The sequence below is a fragment of the Anolis sagrei genome, chromosome 3, assembly GCF_037176765.1.
Source record: "Anolis sagrei isolate rAnoSag1 chromosome 3, rAnoSag1.mat, whole genome shotgun sequence".
NCBI classification, from domain to species: domain Eukaryota; kingdom Metazoa; phylum Chordata; class Lepidosauria; order Squamata; family Dactyloidae; genus Anolis; species Anolis sagrei.
The window spans coordinates 189,232,208-189,251,511 of NC_090023.1; the positions used below are offsets into that span (position 1 = coordinate 189,232,208).

Here is a 19,304-nt window from a genome sequence, read left to right on the forward strand (position 1 = left end):
TATCAGAAAGGTTTCCTACTGGCATATAATCCTGCCCAGTCTAAAACATCAATGGAGGTCCTGTTATGTTATTTCACTATTCTATGGGACTAGACTCGTGTGCACATACGACAGAGCTTTCCTCTACTTGTAAAGTTCCATTCTTGCTGAGTTTCCACTGTTTACATGGTTCACAGAATTGGGGTCCACTATGATTCTATGATTCTAGGGTTGTCTACTCTGCTTATTTTTAAAATTGCCTGGTTTTAGAGACATTTTTAAAGAGGAGTTTTGAGTATTTTCAATTTGCTGTCATTTATTTAATTTATGTTTTGAAGAGTTTTATCAATTGTGTATTGCCTTGGGGGCCTTGGTATGTCAAGCAGTAATACATTAGATTTATTTATTTTGTATAAAAAGCATTTCATAAATTAGTATCAAACTGATAAAAATTGAAGGAGCGCAGGTAGCTAAATATCTTTTGACCAAAAATGGGCAACAGCAATAGCATTGTATGTAGCCTCCAATAATTCTTCCTCTGTACATGAGGAAGGGCATTGTGGACAAGCATACAGATGCAGAGTTGTTTGTTCTGCTCCACAGTCACATAAGGTGTGGGATTCTTTTAGGTAGGGCCATTTTGCCAGGTTGTCTTTTGATCTGCCCACTCAACTTCTGAGTCTGTTCAGGGACTTCCAAGTTGCCCATGGTTTGTCCCTGGAGGAAGACCCTCTTGGGGGTGTATCCAGTTGGGATTTCCTGGTCTAGCTGTCCAGAGGGATACCCTTGCTGTTGCTGGGGGGATGCCAAGAGAAGTGGTAGTTCTCATAAAGCTTTTCCTTGATTTGAGTCTACTGGGAGGAGGCTGGTAGTTCAACCTTATTTCTCTCACATTTAGCAGCAACTTCCCATCGCACATCGGGGGGGGGGGGGGCAATGCCAGCTAGCTTGTAGAGCAGGGGGCCTCAAACTTTTTAAATAGAGGGCCAGGTCACAATCCCTCTGACTGTTGGAGGGCCAGATTATAATTTGGAAAAAAATATGAATGAATTCCTATGCACACTGCACATATCTTATTTGTAGTGCAAAAAACACTTTAAAACAATATAATAATTAAAATGAAGAACAATTTAGCAAATATAAACTTATTAGTGTTTCAGTGGAAAGTGTGCTTTTGACTGATGAGACAGGATTGTTGTTGTTGTTGCTGTGTGCTTTCAAGTCGTTTCAGACTTAGGTTGACCCTGAGCAAGGGCCAGGTAAATTACCTTGGAGGGCCGTATCTGGCCCTCGGGCCTTAGTTTGAGGACCCCTGTTGTAGAGTTTATCAACAGGTTTAGGTTTAAGACATCCTGTGATTATTCTGCAAGTTTTATTCAATGCTGTGTTTATCTGCTTTGCATGGGTAGACCTATGTCAAACAGGGCAGACATACTCAGCAGTTGAGTAAGACAAGGCTAGGGCTGATGTTCTTACTAATTTTGGGTCTGCGCCCTATGTGCTGTCAGTAAGTTTCCGCACGATGTTATTGCGTGTAACTACTTTGTACTTGGTGTTCAAGCAGTGTTTCCTATATGCTAGTATTTGATCTAAGGTGACACCGAGATATTTAGGATGGAAACAATGTTCAAGCTCTTGACCTTTCTTTGTGACTTTCAATTTCCTGTTGTTTAGATGTATTAAACAAAATAAATAAATACATATATTCAAATTCAGGATCCAGTGAGTGATTTCCTCTAATTGAACTTCTTTCATCAACATCACTAGAAGGGCAATCAATCCCTCCTTACTCCTACAGCTCCCTCTGCACCTCCAAAAGCTGGTGTACAGGGATAGTTGGAGATGCTTTTTGGAAAGGCAGGAAAAGCTACATACTGGTGATTTGACCACTATTTTCAAAATATATACAAAAGGCAACATTTCACTTGCCTTTCATATGCAGTAGTTAAGAGGACACTGTACAACCAAAGGAAAATGATTTCAATATGTTAATTGCACACCACTAAAAGCATACTTTCCGTTCAGCCCTCATTTTAATTAGCTTCACATCAGATTATTTTTATTGCATTTAGTAATTTGAACAAAACACGGCTGCTCTCTTCCAGGTGGAGGTCATAGAACAAGTTCAATGCTAGCAAAAGCATCCACAAATGGAAGAGGAAGGATGTAATTTTTGTTGGTTTTCTCATCCTGGATGCAGAGGAGTAGACAGTCTGTAGTCTTCTCCCTTTTGCAATAATCAAGCTAGATAATTTTTTAAAAATAAAAAAGATAAAAACAAAAAGATTGGGGGAAAGCATGGCAGAAAGAGATGGAAAATACTACCTAGGTTTTGTCCTTTACCAGTAAACAAGCCCCAAACAGACTACCCATAACAGAAAGCAAACAATGGCAATGACAGTTTCCTCCCTCATCTTCAAAGGGATTCCAAGACCATATAGTCCAAAAAAGATATGTTGTGGTGACATAGTGAGGCTGCGGAAAGAAAATGAGACCCACATTTTCTTTCTGGGAGTGGAACTATATCCATCGAATTCTAGTTTCAGCCTACTTACTACACAGTTTTATCTCATTTAAATTTACCTTTCTATTACTTCCATCAACCAGGGAAATCTAGTTATACTATTTGTGACAGCATATATGTTTTATTAATTGTTTTACAGGTGTCATACTTACAATTTATGAAGGTTTTTAAGGCCAACAAATATTTCAGGTGTTAAGCATCCAATTCTATTATTAGAAAGGTCCCTAAAAAATGAAAAAGAAAAAATAACAGCATGAATTACAGAGCGTGTTAAAATGTAAATCTGGAGACATATATTAGCATTTTCAGCTCTGGAAAGCAACAATGTTAGTAATAACAATAAAATTATGATGAAAATTATGTGCAGCCATTATATATATTATAGAATTACCAAGAAATTATGTTTATGGACAAATGTTTCAATAATATGTTTTATCAGTTTTAAATTGTTGTTTCAATGAATTAGCCATCTGCATAGAGATCTCAAAACCAAGCAAAAATAACTGGTTCTCCTCTCCCCCAAAACATGGTTTAATATTGTTAAGAACATCACAATATATACTGTATTTCTTTGACTTTAAGTCACCATAAATTATAAGACACAATCTAATTTCAGTGCCATCATCAACAACAAAAAATACATAGGATATACCTATGAATATTACATGTATCATGTTTTTAGAGATTATATGGAGGGGGTACATCTTAGAATGAAAAAATACAGAAATTAACAAATAAACAATAAATAGATGGTGTTGAACCCAAGCAGAGAATGTGATCCAATTGTTCTAAGGAATTGATGGGAAGGGCAAAGGAAATGCTGAACTAGGCTTACCACTAGCGAGTGTCCATTGTCTTAGCTTCTCCAATATTGGCACTATAGACCTAAATCCATTTGTAAATCACAATATTTATAAATCCATTTTAAGCCACATTTGATAACATACTGGCGGAAAGACAGACTGTAAATCTAATAAATTCAGGTATAAAAGGTTTTTAGAAAGAGAGAGTTGAAGTCCATCAGTGTGAGTAACTGTTTAAAAACACTTTGAGGACGATACATGTGGATTAATGAATATGGTTGTTTCTCTTATTGACATTTTTCATGAGCTAGCCATCCTTAAAGATCTCAAAAACAAGTGAATAAAGGTAATTGTTTGGGGAAAGTGACTTATTGATGTTATTACAGCAAATTTCATAACAATATATTTTGGCTGAGCTTATTTCAGTCATTTTTAAAGTGCCACCACCGATATAGCAAGGAATATCTGTCGTTGGCTTCACTGTATAGACATCGAAGACAACTATGGCCCCTTCCATACAACTGAATAAAATCCTTCATTATCTGCTTTGAACTGGAATATATGGCAGTGTTGACTCAGATAACCGAGTTCAAAGCAGATATTGTGAGATCTTCTGCCTTGATATTCTAGTTTATATGGCTGTGTGGAAGGACTTTACATGATTATATATTGGGTCATGATGTATTGTTCATTGAGACAATTAAACCATAAAATTGAGAAGACATTTTGATACTAAACATAAAGAACATGCCGCAAAGAACATTGTTGTTGTTGTTGTTGTTGTTGTTGTTGTTTTCAGAACTAAGGAACAGGAGCTTCAGGGGAAAGTAAGAAAGGGGTAAAAACAATTGCAACTGGTTGTAACAATGAAAAGGCAAAGAGGGCCTCATTTTAAATTTCTCAATTAATAGCAAAACCCAAAGAACTACAGAGGATAGCTGAACAACTTATATTACCTGTTGCTAAAATCACAGTTTCTGCATTGACAAGACAGTTGCTAAGGACCTTTCCTTAACACCTTTGTCAAAAGGCACAGTTAAAAATTGAATCAACAGGATCTCAGCAAATATAAGGAACCATTGCTGCTCTCATTGCCAAAACTAAATCAGATCTTAAACGAATCACTCAAAATTATCCATGTTAGGAAAACCAAGTCACTTAATTCCAGACTCTATGGGCTTTGCAAAGATATGGATAACGAACCCCATCAACATTTGAACATAGTTTGAAGTTTCTTAGTTATCACCAGCTAAGATTTTGTCTTGTTCTTGAAAATGAGAGATGATATAAGATTATTTCTCAATCAATTTCATTTCATCCACTCTATGAAAGATTTTTCCTGGTTAGTAAAATTAGCATATCTTTCAGATATCTTAAAAAATATTTTTATTAAAGGTTTTTTCCATCTTAACTTTACATTAAAATGTGGGGGGGGGGGGGAGAGGGAGAAGGAATGACAGGGGATAACTGGGAAAAACAGGGTAAGCATATATCTGGGAAAAACAGGGTAAGCATATATCTAAGCAATAATTTGAGCCACAGAGTTGTGCCTTTGTTTGTAGTCCGTCTGTGCGATTTTCTTGCAACAGCTGAGGCTATGATCCATGGTTTCATCAGCTATCACCTTGTCGTGGTGGGGGGCTTAACTGCTCCAAGGATGCCGAGAGCTGTGCTGGTGGTAGTGTAACTACCGGCAGGTCCAACCAAGCCAGAGAGGTCACAGCTGAGGAGTGGAACCAAGAGCACCTAACCCATTAGCACTATGGAGAAGCAAACCAAAATGAAGTCTATGCTGGTTCGGTCAACACCCAGGACAAAAAGGACCTTGGTGGATGTTGCTGATACTGGACATTCATCGACAAATGGGCTACAGAATCAAAATACATATGAACAATCACAGAATCGGCAGAAATATACAATGCCAGAAAACTGTACAATTATTACTACTACTATTACTATTATGTTTATACCTCACTTTTTCTCTCCACCAAGGAGACTGAAAGCTGCACATCACTTTTAGCATGACATTTAAAATGGTTGAAGTACACTATCCATGAAATATTTTCCTGTTCCTTATGCAAGCAAAAATAGAATGGGAGATCATTTTCAATTGATGTGAATGAACTAGAGGGGTTCACAGTGGCAGTGGAAGACAAACTTAAAGATATATCAATAGATAGTGCTCTGAAACCCACGTTCAAGGAACAGTTCCTTCCAAAATTCTCAGCTCACTTAGAAACGGATTTTCCAGAACTATTGAAGATGACTATGAAAGTGTATTAGAGCCTTTTGTAACAGCAAAGTGGTGGGAACATTTATCTTAAAAATAGACATAGAAACTATTTGAAAAATGTAGACTCAGAATATAAATTTCAGCTATTGAACCCAATATCATTAATTTATATACAGCCCCTCTCAGCCCAGTTGCTTTGGAAAGAAAGAGAGAGAGAGAAGGGGGGGGGGGAGAGAGAAGAAAGAGCGAGGAAGGAAGGAAGGAGAAGGAAGCCACCTGAGGCTGCAGGGCTGGAAGGCAGCGGGAGGTGCATCTGTCTCTCTTCACTATGCTCCTAGTCTTCGGCTGCTCTTCTCTTCTGCCCCTTGGTCCTGCTGCTGGCCTGGCTGCTGCTGGTTTCCCATCTGGGGTCAACAGGAGCAGCAAAAGGAGAGTGGCCAAAGACTAGGAGCGTGGCAAAGAGACGGATGTGCCTCCCGCTGCCTGCGAGCCCTGCAATCCCAGGTGCCTTCCTTCCTTCTCTTTCTTTCCTTCCTCTTCTTTCCCCTTCTCTCTCTCTCTTTCTTTCCTTTTTTTCCTCCCCTTTCCTACTCCCTTCTTCCTTCTCTCTCTTTCTTTCCATCCTTGTCTCTTTCTTTCCTTCTTTCCTTCTTTCTTTCCTTCCTTTTCCCTCCCTTTCCTTCCTTTCTTCTACCACGCCTGGCTCATGCTGCCCATCAGGCCTGGCAAATGGCAAAAGCCAGATGAGGGAAGCACCACCATGCATCCTGGTCTCACGAGAAGCCCCTCCCCTGGCTCGCGCCGCCCATCAGGCCTGGCAAGCAGCGCAAGCCAGGTGAGGGGCTTCCCGTGAGGCTAGGCCATGCGGTGCTGCCTTCCTCTCCTGGCTTTTGCCACTTGCCAGACCCGGCAGGTGGCACAACCCAGGTGAAGGAGTCAGCACCGCCTGGCCTGGCCTGGTGGGAAGCCCCTCAACTGGCTTGAGGCACTTGCCAGGCCCGATGGGTGGTATGAGTCAGGGGAGGGGCTTCCCGCAAAGCCAGGCCAGGCCACGTGGTGCTGCCTCCCTTGCCTGGCTTTTGCCGCTTGCCAGACCCAGCGGGCGGTGCGACCCAGGTGACAGAGGCACCACCATGTGGCCTGGCCTCACGGGAAGCCCCTTGCCTGGCTCGCCCCGCCCATTGGGCCTGGCAAGCGCCGAAAGCTGGTGAAAGCCAGGCAAGCGAGGCAGCACCACATGGTCTGGCCTCATATTTTGACTCTTGTCCTGGTCACGCCACCTGTTGAACTTGGCAGGCGGCAAAAAAACAGACAACAGAGGCAGCACTGCGTAGCCTGGTGGAGGGGGCGGGGCCAATGGACATGGCGCCACAACCCCTCCGAAATGGCCCAGCATCCCCTCTGGGGGTCGCAACCCCCAGGTTGAGAACCGCTGGTCTAAACAGTAAAGCATATAATACTAGCTTCCTATTGACTAGATTGGGATAGACAGGAGGACACCAATAATAATAATAATAATAACAACAACAACAACAATAACAACAACAAACTTTATTTGTAGACCACCCTATCTCCCTGAAGGAACTCAGGGTGGTTTCCAACACAGAAGGCAAGCATTCAATACCTACTAAGAACATATAAACAAAATACATCAAACAGTATACATATAAGTAAGCGGTTATGGCTTATTTACATTGTAGATTTTGCTTAATTTATTTGGTGTTAAGTTTATTGTTAGGATGTTTAACAATAAACTTAACACCAAATAAATTAAGCAAAATCTACAATTTAAATAAGCCATAACCGCTATATCTCCCTTCGCCCCCCTTTTAAATAGAAGTTTGTATTAAAAGATAAGGTGCAAATAAAAGCAATGTTACATGGAAATCAAGTGTGCATAAATATCAGCACAAATGGAAACTAATTGTAAGTAAGATGTTGTAATGTTGAAACATTTAAAACATTATAGAAAACCACCGCTTTTTTCACTCTTAGTTTCAAAACAAGAGGTCTACTAGAAAAGGTCTCCTGATAGGAAGATAGAATATTTTTATTTCTTTCCCACCTTTCCCCCTGATCAAGACTTGAAAGTAATAATAATAATAATAATAATAATAATAATAATTTATTTGTACCCTGCTACCATCTCCCCAAGGGAATTGGTGCGGCTTACATGAGGCCGAATCCACAATACATCAGCAAAAACAACAATAACAGCAATACAAAACAATAAAATGAAACTCATAAACAAAAAACAAGCAGTAAGCATTAACAATAGCACAACAACACTTTAAAACCTATGGCTTACAAAAAAAACTTTTTAAAATGTAAAAGTTAAAATGAGTTTACAAATTATCAAAATATGAAAACTGGATTAAAACATCTACACAGTGATGAGAGGAATTGACATGTGGATAAAGAACTGCTGGTGATCCATGACAAACTGGACTGGAATACTAGCACTGGAAGACAGGGAAAATCTGGCACAGAATTTCCTAGCAGCAGCCATTTGGCGCACATGGCTTGCTTGCAAAAATCATCTACATTACTGATATCTCTGAATAAGGCTTGAAAGGGATTTCACCCGAAATACTGTACAGCTTCCCTCAGCTAGATGTCAGTAAGAGCAGACCATGGCAAAACTCCAAGTAAACACTGGACTCCAACACTGTCTGGATCTCAACTGAGGCCTTATATTGGCCAACACAACTCCTCCCTGGCAGACTGACTCTTTCTAGAAACTTAAAGCAGGGAGGAAACCATACTGCTGTTCCCATCTCCAAGAACTTGGAGGAATGCATCACCGAGAAAACCTTCAGGTTATGTCCCCAAATGCCTTTTATGGGAGTGCAGAGGTAATTCTGCTGTGCTTAGGGGCCCAGAACAGGCCTGTTGTCACGACAGCAAACAACTAGATGTCCTTTGGGTTGGACTAGATTGCCTTTGGAGCTCCTTCCAAATTGTAAGAGTGGACTAGATTGCCTTTTTGTTGGACTAGATGGCCTTTGGGTTGGACTAGATGGCCTTTGGGGCCTCTTCCAAGTCGTAAGAATGGACTAGAGGGCCTTCAGAGCCCCTTCGAAGTCTGTTATTGTAAGAGTAGACTAGATGGCCTTTTCATTGGAATAGATGGCCGTTGGGTTGGACTACATGGCTTTTTGGAGCCCCTTCCAAGTTGTAAGAGTGGGCTAGGTGCCCTTTTTGTTGGACTGAGTCCTTTCAGGGAGAGAAGGCAGATTATAAATAAAGATGATGATGATGATTATTATTTCATAGAGGTTAATATCCAGGTCACTTTCTATTAAAACAAAGGCTTGTCATGGGAAAACTCCAGGTATCCAAGTACATGGCAGAATTGTTCCCATACTAGAAAATATGCCCCTCCATGTAAAATCATTTTATCAAATAGATGCAATGGTAAGTTCTTGTTTCCTCACCCAATATGTTGTGTTAAACAGTTTTCCTAATGAGAGATATGCAAAAAGAAGCAACAGTTTGAAGCAGCTTGCTTTTGCATGCCTCCCAACTGCTTCTTATTATTTCAGACCAAATCCACCTCATGTCACACAAATCTGGTGTTCATTTTTTAGCTGTAAATATTTATACTAGAAATGTTGACTCATGAAATTGCTCTTGTAAAACAGCCAGGCGTGGAGCCCAAATTCTGGTTTATTTTTCCTTGTAGACATCATTTTGTGTTAATCCACGAGATCTCTTGACTTTGCCATCATTGAAGATCCTGAATTACTGCAGCACAGGCAGTGAGCAGTCAGAGCTCCAAATGAAATTGTTAATTTTATGTAGATTTGGCAGCCTGTAGTTTTTCCTAAGTGAGTCACGAAGCCTCATGCCACTTGCAGACGTCTGTATTACATTAAGCTCAGCTGCTTTCTATATCCTCCATGGGAAAGATATGAAAGAATAAGAAAACATGCTAAGTACAATATAGCAGGCTTCGAGTGCCAACTACAATTTTTTAAGAAAGAGGAGAGATATTCATTGGTCATGTAATGTAATCATCTATTTCCTAATCATATTCTGTCAGGGAATGGGAATAGTCTTTTCTTTTCAGGGAAAAAGGCAATGATGTAGAAATAAACTTGGGACGGTATTACCATATCTCATTCACTGCTCCGCAGAGAGTTGTTGAGAGTAATGAATGGGTCTGACGTTAGCAAGGAACCAGAAAGAGCTCTTTGGAAAACCCAACACAGAGAGGGTTTTTTTAAATTTTGGGTTTTTTTTTTTTTAAAAAAAAGTAGTAATTCTATGGTGCAACACACATTCAGCATTCCTTTTTAGACCCCTTGTGACCTTTCCATTTCCCCATTCAAACATCTGTGGTTGAGTACTATTGCAGCATTGCTTTTTACAGCTTCCTTATTCTCCCCACAAGAGGTCAGGATTGTGTTACTCGAATTTATCATCTCCCAACACTCACTTGTCATCACAGCACTTTCATGTGTTCACACATTTTGTTTTCGCTGACTTAAAATGCATTCAGATTCACAGGGTCTCTTCGAAATGTGCTAATTCTTTAATAATAAATATCTTAATGCCAATGCATTAGCATCCCAATTTATCATTTCACGGGGCAGATCTGTTACCAAACATGTGTAATTCTTGCGAAAAATCTTCATTCTTTCACACTACAATTCTTGAAAAAGTAAAACGAGTGCATTTTTGTCAAATCAGTGATACTCTGAAAAGCCAAAGCACATGTTTTATATTATAGATACTAATTTGTATCATAATGAAAAAAGCGATATGCTAAGATAAAGATAGACATGCAATATACGCATATATTCTGATGGATTTGTGATCTGTATCAAACTTTTTTTTCGTGTCAGGAGCAACTTGAGAAGCCGCAAGTCACTTCTGGTGTGAGAGATTTGGCCATTTGCAAGGATGTTGCCCAGGGGATGCCAGGATGTTTTGATGTTTTAGCATGCTTGTGGGATGGTAAATCCTGCAACTCTCTTGGGTAGACAAGTGGACAAATGTCAGCATGCTGGAAGAAGCAAAGACCATCAGCATTGAAGCGATGGTCCTCCGCCATCAACTCCGCTGGACCGGCCACATTGTCCGGTTGCCCAACCACAATCTCCCAAAGCAGTTGCTCTATTCCGAACTCAAGAACGGAAAACGGAATGTTGGGCAAGAAAAGAGTTTTAAAGATTTGCTTCAAAGTTAACCTTAAAAACTCTGGCATAGACACTGAGAACTGGGAGGCCCTGGCCCTTGAGCACTCCAGTTGGAGGTCAGCTGTGACCACCAGTGCTGTGGAATTTGAAGAGGCACGAATAGAGGGTGAAAGAGAGAAACATGCCAAGAGGAAGGCACATCAAACCAACTCTGACTGGGACCGCCTTCCACCTGGAAACCAATGCCCTCACTGGGGGAGAACATGCAGATCAAGAATAGGGCTCCACAGTCACCTATGTATCCACTCCAGTACGCCGATCTTGGAAGGCAGTCCTACTCAGATAATGAGAGATCACCTAAGTAAGCAAGCAAGAAAGGGATGCTTCTCTCATGTCCCTGCATGGGGATCCGGAGCTGACAGAGGAAGCTCATCCGTGCTCTCCCCGGATTCGAGCCTGCAACCTGTTGGTCTTCAATCCTGCCGGCACAAGGGTTTAACCCACTGCGCCACCAGGAGCTTCTGTATCAAACTAAATGAAATAAACAGACACCAAACACCAAATACATTGCTATATGAACTTGTTACATAAATGTAAACAGGACTTTTACCAAGGATTTGTATACTCTGGTTTCTCTTCAGATCACATAAATCTTGGGTTGCTGTGAGTTTTCCGGGCTTTATGGCCATGTTCCAGAAACTTCTCTCCTGATGTTTCACCCACATCTATGGCAGGGATCCTCAGAGGTTGTGAGGTCTGTTGAAAACTAGCCAAGTGAATGTCCAGGGTGGGAGAAAGAACTCTTGTCTGCTTGAGGCAAGTGTGAATGTTGCAATTGGCCACCTTGATTAGCATTTAATGGCTTCTCATGAGAAAATACTTCTGGAAAATAGCCATAAAACCTGGAAAAATCACAGCAACCCAGTGATTCCAGCCATGAAAGTCTTTGACAACACGTATAAATCTTATTTGCGTAAAGAAATAGTTGACTGTGTCATTTCTAGCAAAGCTCTTTAGACATATAAAGGTAAGTCTCAATAAAAAGTATAAAAAATGAACATTTGTGGAGCTTGTTTCCAAAAGGTATCAAATCTATCTGAACAAATTTTATAAGAAATGAAATAACAGTGCTGAGGATATGCTTTCTTTTGTGACAAAATGCAGTTTTCCAAACCTTGTACCGAAGTGATTTGATACAGTTTGATCTGTACACAATATTCTACTCCAAGGCAACAATGTGCTGCCACCTATAACTCATTTTGGGGGAGATGTGGTAATTTTTGTAAAGAAACTCCACATTGGGTTGTTGTAAGTTTTTCAGGGTACATTGCCATGTTTTAGAAGCATTCTCTCCTGACGTTTCACCCACACCTATGGCAAGCATCCTCAGAGGTTGTGAGATCTGTTGCAAACTAGGAAAATTAGGTTTATATATCTGTGAAAGGTCCAGGGTGGGAGAAAGAACTCTTGTCTGTTGGAGCTAGGTGTGACTGTTTCAACTGGCCACCTTGATTAGCATTTGATGGCCTGACAGTTTTTAGGTGTCATTTGGGGGAATCCTTTGTTGAGAGGTGATTTTCTATCCCCGATTGCTTCTTGTCTGGAGTTCCCCTGTGTTTGAGTGTTTTTTTACTATTATAATTTTAGAGTTTTTTAATACTGGTAGCCAGATTTTGTTCGTTGTCATGGTTTCTTCCTTTCTTTTGAAATTGTCCACATGAGAGAATGCTTCTAGAACATGGCCATATAGCCCGAAAAACTTACAACAACCCAGTTATTTCAGCCATGAAACCCTTAGACAATAAACTCCACATTTTGCTTCAGTTTTAGCATATTGCTACACATGCATTCTCAGCTTCAAAATATTTACTCCAATACTGAAGGAAAGTGTCTTTGGAACTTAAAAGTCTAACTGTAATTACTCATAAAGTTAAGGATAAGAACAAGGATAATCTTATGCTTAGTAATACAAATAAATCATAAATGATGCATCTCAAAGAGGACAAAACTGTGGAATGTAATTCATGTGCTCTATATGTTATAATTGCTTGGTGACATATTCCAAGTTCCCCAAGGACAGAAATGTCAATATGAGTACAATTTTTAAAGTAATTCAGATGGAATTAATACTTACAGACGCTTCAGTTCTGAAAGTCCAAAGAAGGCCCCAGGCTCAATAGTACTAATCAAGTTATTCTTCAGATCTCTGGAGATACACAATAGAAAGAGCATTAATTATCAGTTTACATACAATTGGAGACTCGCATACATGCAGAAAAGAAGGCAGACGAAGATTTGAAAATGCTTTACATTAAGAGAAATGCTTGTGTGTGTGTGTGTGTGTATATATATATATATATATTATATATATCTCCAATAGAAAATGTGAACAAATATTGAAGGGAAGAAGGGGGGAAATAAATTACAAGTTTGCTGCTCCAAAACCCACTTAAGTTAGAAATCCCAATTAAAACTGGCAGCTTTTCTAGCCTTAGGGGAAATGCATTTTTACAATTACTATATTCCATAAAAGTGAATGAAATAATAAGGACAGAAAGTCTATATATTGATTTGGTTACTGATCATTCAGACTGTTTTACTGTTTTTAATTATTGCTTATGTATTGTTTCGTGATTGTATCTCTCTCCATGAACAAGTCCGAACTCTTTGATCTTCGGGGGAGGCCTTCCTTTCGCTTCTGTCAGTTTCTCAGGCTCACCTTGTGGGTACAAGAGAGAGAGCCTTTTCCTCTGTGGCCCCCCGACTCTGGAACTCATTGCCCGGAGAGATTAGGAAAGCTTCTACCTTAGAAACCTTTAAAAAGAAACTCAAGACCTGGCTCTGCCATTGCACTTTCGAAGAGTAGTCACATAATCTTATGCTATTGCTCCTCTCAACATTCTTGTCCTAGGAGTGCACCCCCCATTGTACGAAGGTCCGTTTATTGCCCTGTCTCTCTATGAGTTCTCCCTTACAAATAATTCTGCTTCTTTATCTCACCCTGAGTTTTTCAAATCATTTTATGTACATGCGGCCCGCTCATTATATTTGGTTTACTGCTTTTTTTCCCCTTTTGTTTGGTGTATATTGTTTATATGCTTATATGTTTTATATTTTAATGCTATGTTGTTTATTTTATTGCAATTTGTATCTTAGTTTATTTTATTAATCAAGTTGTTTGGGCTTGGCCTCATGTAAGCTGCCCTGAGTCCCCATTGGGGGAGATGGTGGTGGGGTATAAATAAAGATTGTTGTTGTTGTTGTTGTTGTTGTTGTTGTTGTTTTTAACTATGCTTTATGTTCAATTGTGGTTTTATTATTGTAATTGTTATATAGTGGCATCATAGTGGTGCCCATTGTAAGTCGTCCTGAGTTCCCCTTCAGGGGTAGAGAAGTGACGGGGTAGAAATACGGGAAATAAATAAATAGATAGATAAACATATGGCACATATGTACTTGCTCTGAGACTTACACCATCAACACTCTAGTCTCCATACCATTGGTTTCATCACTGCCAGCTCCTAGTAAATCAGAACAATCTCTTCCAATACATACTCAGTTCACTTTGGGATGGGGAATCTTGCAGGGGAGATGAGAAAACCTATTTGTTGTGGTGGTGATGGTGGCCGTGTGCCATTAAGACATTACTGACTTATGGCACTCCTAGGGTGAGTCTATCATGGGATTTGCTTGGAAGATATGTTCAGAATCATTCTGTTATTGCCTTTGCCTTCCTCTGAGGCTGCAAGTATGTAATCTGCCCAAGAGGGTTTCATGGTCAAGCATGGATTTGAATCCTGGTCTCTAGAGTCAGAATCCAATCTCAAACCAGTGTACTATATTGCCTGGTAGACTACTATAGTAGGTAATTCTGTGACTTTATACATTCTCTGGTTATCATACAGGCATATGCATGTACAAACATAAGAAAGTTTGAAACTAAAACAGCCAGCTACATTCCTATACTTATCAGAATAGCTTTGGGATGGCAGATTATTGCTCATCATGGAGCTTGCTAGTCATAAATATCAAGTTCTATCAGTTCGTATCTGAAAATAACTAATATTGACTTAAGCCCCCGTGTGTGTTATTGTTACAGATATGCTCTTTTCAGTATTGAAATTTTAAAAATGACTTTCCTCCTTTGTCAACTGCAGTAAAAAAAAAATCAACAAGTAACAGCTTGATATCTCCTAAAAGTTAGTATTTGGCTTAGCATGCCATTACATAAGCTCCAACCATAGACATGATGTTGTATTATTAAAGATAAGACAATACTTGTGGCACTAATCATTTATTTAATGTATTGATGTGTTATGGTTTTAATTATTTTATTTATTTTAATGTATAATGCATATTGTATTTTGTATGTTTATGTTTATTGTATGGCGCTGAATTATTGCCAATTTTGAAGCCGCTCTGAGTCGCCTTTAGGGTTGAGATATTGGGGGGTAAAAATACAGTAAATAAAGAAAGAAAGAAATAAAAACAAGGCATCTCATTTGTATTAGCAAGAGTGCAATGCTGTTCCCCACTTCACAAAGCAGAAAGCTCTCATGTAGCAGCCCTGATTGCAAATCTCATGCCTCACCAAAAATTAAGTTGCCAGGACTAGTGTTAGTTAAAATCCAACATCTGGAGAACTGCACACTTCCTATGGGCTTAATCTCATTTCACTCTGTTTCGTATAATTCTGTACAGTTGAAATCTCTACAAACCATAATGCTTACTCATGCCTGGGAGTGCTCAGCAGATGGAAAGAGTCATGAACCACCACACTTCAGCCAATAGACAAGACCAACATCACTGCTGCCTTTGTGTGTCTGATTGGCTGTGACATTCTATGAGCCATCTATTGCTTGTTTACAAACACTTGTTTCCATACAGGAGAGTACTTAAGAGTGTAAATACTAGTGTGTGCACTACTTATCCATTGCAATCCAGAATTTTCAGGCTAAAATATTATTGTTAGTTGCAATTAGAGTACATTCACTGAATCAATGAGATCTGCATCAGTACTGATTCAATTTAATGGACCTATTCTACACTGAAATCTGGAAGAGGGCAAAAACAGTCCCTGGAAGTTATCCACTCCTGCTTTAGATGGATGTCCATGGGAATCACATTTCTCTATGCCCTGTACATATTTATTGGGTAAATAATATAACATTGGTCAGTATTTATTTATTTATTTATTTACAGTATTTCTATTCCACCTTTCTCACCTTGCAGGGGACTCAGGGCGGATTACAATGTACATATATGGCAAACAACCAATGCCATAGACACACAACATATATAGACAGACACAAAGGCTATTTAACATTTAACAGCTTTCATGATGGTATTCTGGCCACCAGGGGAGCTGTCACTTCATCTTCCATTTGTGACACTGATGGCGTACTTCCTCATTCTTTTTGCACGGTGGCTGGAGATTTTTATGGCATCATAAATTAGTCTCCTCGCATAAGCGGTACCTAAATTTCCTACTTGACAGAGCAACTGTCTTTCGGGTTCTCCTGGAATGTACAAATGACGTGCCAGGAGAAAGGGAGGGGTGAGCAATTTTCTCCCCCCCCCCCCCCCCCCCCCCCCGTACCTTCTCCTGGTGCATCATTTGTATGCACCAGAAGAACTCCGGCAGCCATCCCAGGAAGGCTGGGTGTGTTCATTTCTTTTTCTACTCAGGTTAGGGGGGCTTTGGGGGAAGGGGTTGGGCTTCCCAGTTTTCCAAGCTTATTTAGCCAGGAAAACTGTGGGTTTTCCAGGCTATTTCTGGTTCTGCAGTCCAGAACCAGAAATAGTGGGTTTTTCCCATGCTTTTCAAGAAGGTGCGGAATAAACCCATTTTTCAGCCGGACTGAGGCAAACATTAATATTTAGGTGCCAAGTTAAAACTTGCCTTTGGGTCCTATTAACTTATTCCAAATGTGATGTACAACACTTTAATTATTTTTTAATCTTTTAATCTGGTTTTAACTTAAATGTACTGCAGAAGTCCAAATCATGTCTTATTTATTTATTTATTTGCAACATTTATATGCTGCCCTTCCCACCCCGAAGGGGACTCAGAGAGGCTTACAATATATATAGACATACAACATATAATATTATTAGCATAGTACAATGTCAGTATTATATATTACTATATTGTACTATACCATTATATTGTAATATTATTAGTAATGTTACATGTAATATAAAATATATAATTATAATATTGTATTATTATTATTATTAGTAAGTATTATATTCTATGTTATTATATTAGGATTATACTAGCTGTACCCGCCACACGTTGCTGTGGCCAACCTTCCCTCCCTCTTTCTCTCCTTCTTTCTTTCTCTCCTTCCCTCCCTATTTTTCTTTCCCTTCTTTCTACCTCTTCCTGTTTATTTTCTCACTTCCTTTGCTCTTTGGTTCCATCCTTCCTTGGCTCTTACCTTCCTTCTCTCCCTCTCTCTCTCCTTCCTTCCTTCCTTCCTTCCTTTCTTTCCTTCTCTCCTTCCCCCCCCCCCTTCTCTCCCTCCTTCTCTCCTTACCTCCTTTCCCTTTTCTGTGTATGTTTTTGTGTGTACATATATATGTGTATATATTTCTGTATATATTTGTGTATATGTGTATATATGTGTGTTTGTGTACATATGTGATTTTGCGCATGAGTTGTAATGTAGTTTTTTTTTGGCTTTTTAAGTCTCTTCCGCTGTGTTTTTCAGTGTTTTTATGAGTGATGGTCACTTGTTGGCCTGATAGGTATATTGTGTTCAAATTTGGTGTCAATTTGTTCAGTGGTTTTTGAGTTCTGTTAATCCCACAAACGAACATTACAAATTAATTTATATAGATTATGTTATTGGATTTAATTGCATAACTTGTTTTAATGCTTTCTGTAAGCTGCCCTAAGATCTTCTATATAAGGCTGAGAATAGACAGATAAGCATTTTACAAAGTTTACAAAAGTGACATAGAAAGGTGCTATTTGCATTGGACTCAGGCTATTAAACACAACAATGTACAGTGATATCTTGACTTGTGAGTTTAATTTGTTCTGTGACCAAGCTCATAACTCTGTTTGCTCATATGTCAAAGCAAATTTTTCCATTGGAATGCACTGAAATGCTATTAATCCATTTCAGAGCTAGGCCACAGAACAAATTAAACCCATTTGCCAAGGCCCTGACGGGTTAAGGATCTTCAGTCAGCCCGCCCACCCTCCCTCCCTATCTTCCTTCTTTCCTTCCTTCTTCCCTCCCTCCTTCCTTGAGTTGCTCTCTCCTGGCCTCCCACCACCCGCCACCTTTCAGAGACTGAGATGGTAAGAAAGGAGGCCTCCAGTTGACCGTGTCAAGCCCCTCCATCCCTTCCTTCCCCCCACCTTCCTTTCTTCCTCCCTCCCTTTCTTCCTGTGAGTTTGGCCTGCCTTCAAGGGCATCTCCAACTCTTCGTGCGATGGCAAGGGCTCCCCTCAAGTTCCCTCACCAACCTTGTGTGGTTTCCTCAAGGCCCAAGCAACAGAGGAGTCCCTGAGGAGTGGATGGAGTGGCCGATGCTCTGGAAGGTGCTCGTAACTTGGATCTGGCTCGCATGTCAAATCAACAAATCGGACAAGCGACTGCTTGTAATTCAAAAAGCTCATAATTTAGGATGCTCGTAAATCGAGGTTTCACAGTATTACAAAACGTATAATTCTCAATGCATATTTTCTGACCCAGTTCTATGTGTCCTGTTCAGCATCAGTTAGATTTATGTCATATGTTTTTTATTCTTAAAAGACTTGCTCTGGCTGCCAACACATTTCTGGTCTGAATTCAAAGTGCTTGTGATGAAATCTAAATCTATATAGGACTTGGAACCTCAATCCAATGCTTGATTCTCTTACCTTGGATGAGGGAAATAGGAAACGGGAGAGATTCCTTTATTCCCACCCCTAAGTGAGGCTTTTTGCCATTATGAATCCAAATAAAAAAAGGCATTGAATGTTTGCCTGGGCAACATGGTGCCTTTCCTCGTCTCCCACATTATCATACTCAAGCAATAGCATGAAAATGTAGAGGCACAAAACAATGTCAATACAATTATAACAACTTTTTAGTTGTTGCAAATTTGACCTGGAATTTGCAATCTCATTATAAGACAATAATTATTGGGTAATAAATGATATGATTGTTTATTCTTTCGATAAAAGAACATTTATTTCAAAATGCACCATTATATTTCTAAACCATGAATAATGAATAATGAATGTGCTTTAAAAGAGCTACTAAAAAAACCCCTCTGACTATGCCACTTAGCATAAAATCGGAAGATCTACTAACAAAACATCTCTTTTCCATTATGTTCATTTGCAGTCCAGTTTGTCTCTACTCTTGCCCCAGGTTTACCTCATATAACCTCCTACAATAATACAGGAAAGAACTCATGGCACATTATATATGCAACATTTCAGTAACTTTGTATCTGAAACAGCTTACTTTCTTTTCCATCTACTCTGAAGAATTAAAAAAGTAGTAGAATGTGGAGCTTTTGAAGACTGATGGCTTGCTTAACCATGGCATTAGAGAGACAAGAAAATGGAATTTTTATGCCATGCAGAGCTTTGAAAAGACACATTTTGGATGATG

General features: G+C 39.5%; 1 protein-coding gene across 2 annotated transcripts in view; it reads right to left on the reverse strand.

Annotated features, from left to right (window-relative positions):
* Window positions 1–19,304, reverse strand: part of ADGRA1 (adhesion G protein-coupled receptor A1) — a 517,955-nt gene that overhangs the window by 340,851 nt on the left and 157,800 nt on the right. For both annotated transcript variants that reach the window (XM_060768686.2, XM_060768685.2), the window contains exons 3-4: window positions 12,818–12,889; window positions 2,656–2,727 (exon numbers count right to left, since the gene is read on the reverse strand). In XM_060768686.2, the coding sequence (XP_060624669.2) occupies window positions 2,656–2,727; window positions 12,818–12,889 (144 nt within the window). The remainder of the gene's footprint in view (window positions 1–2,655; window positions 2,728–12,817; window positions 12,890–19,304) is intronic.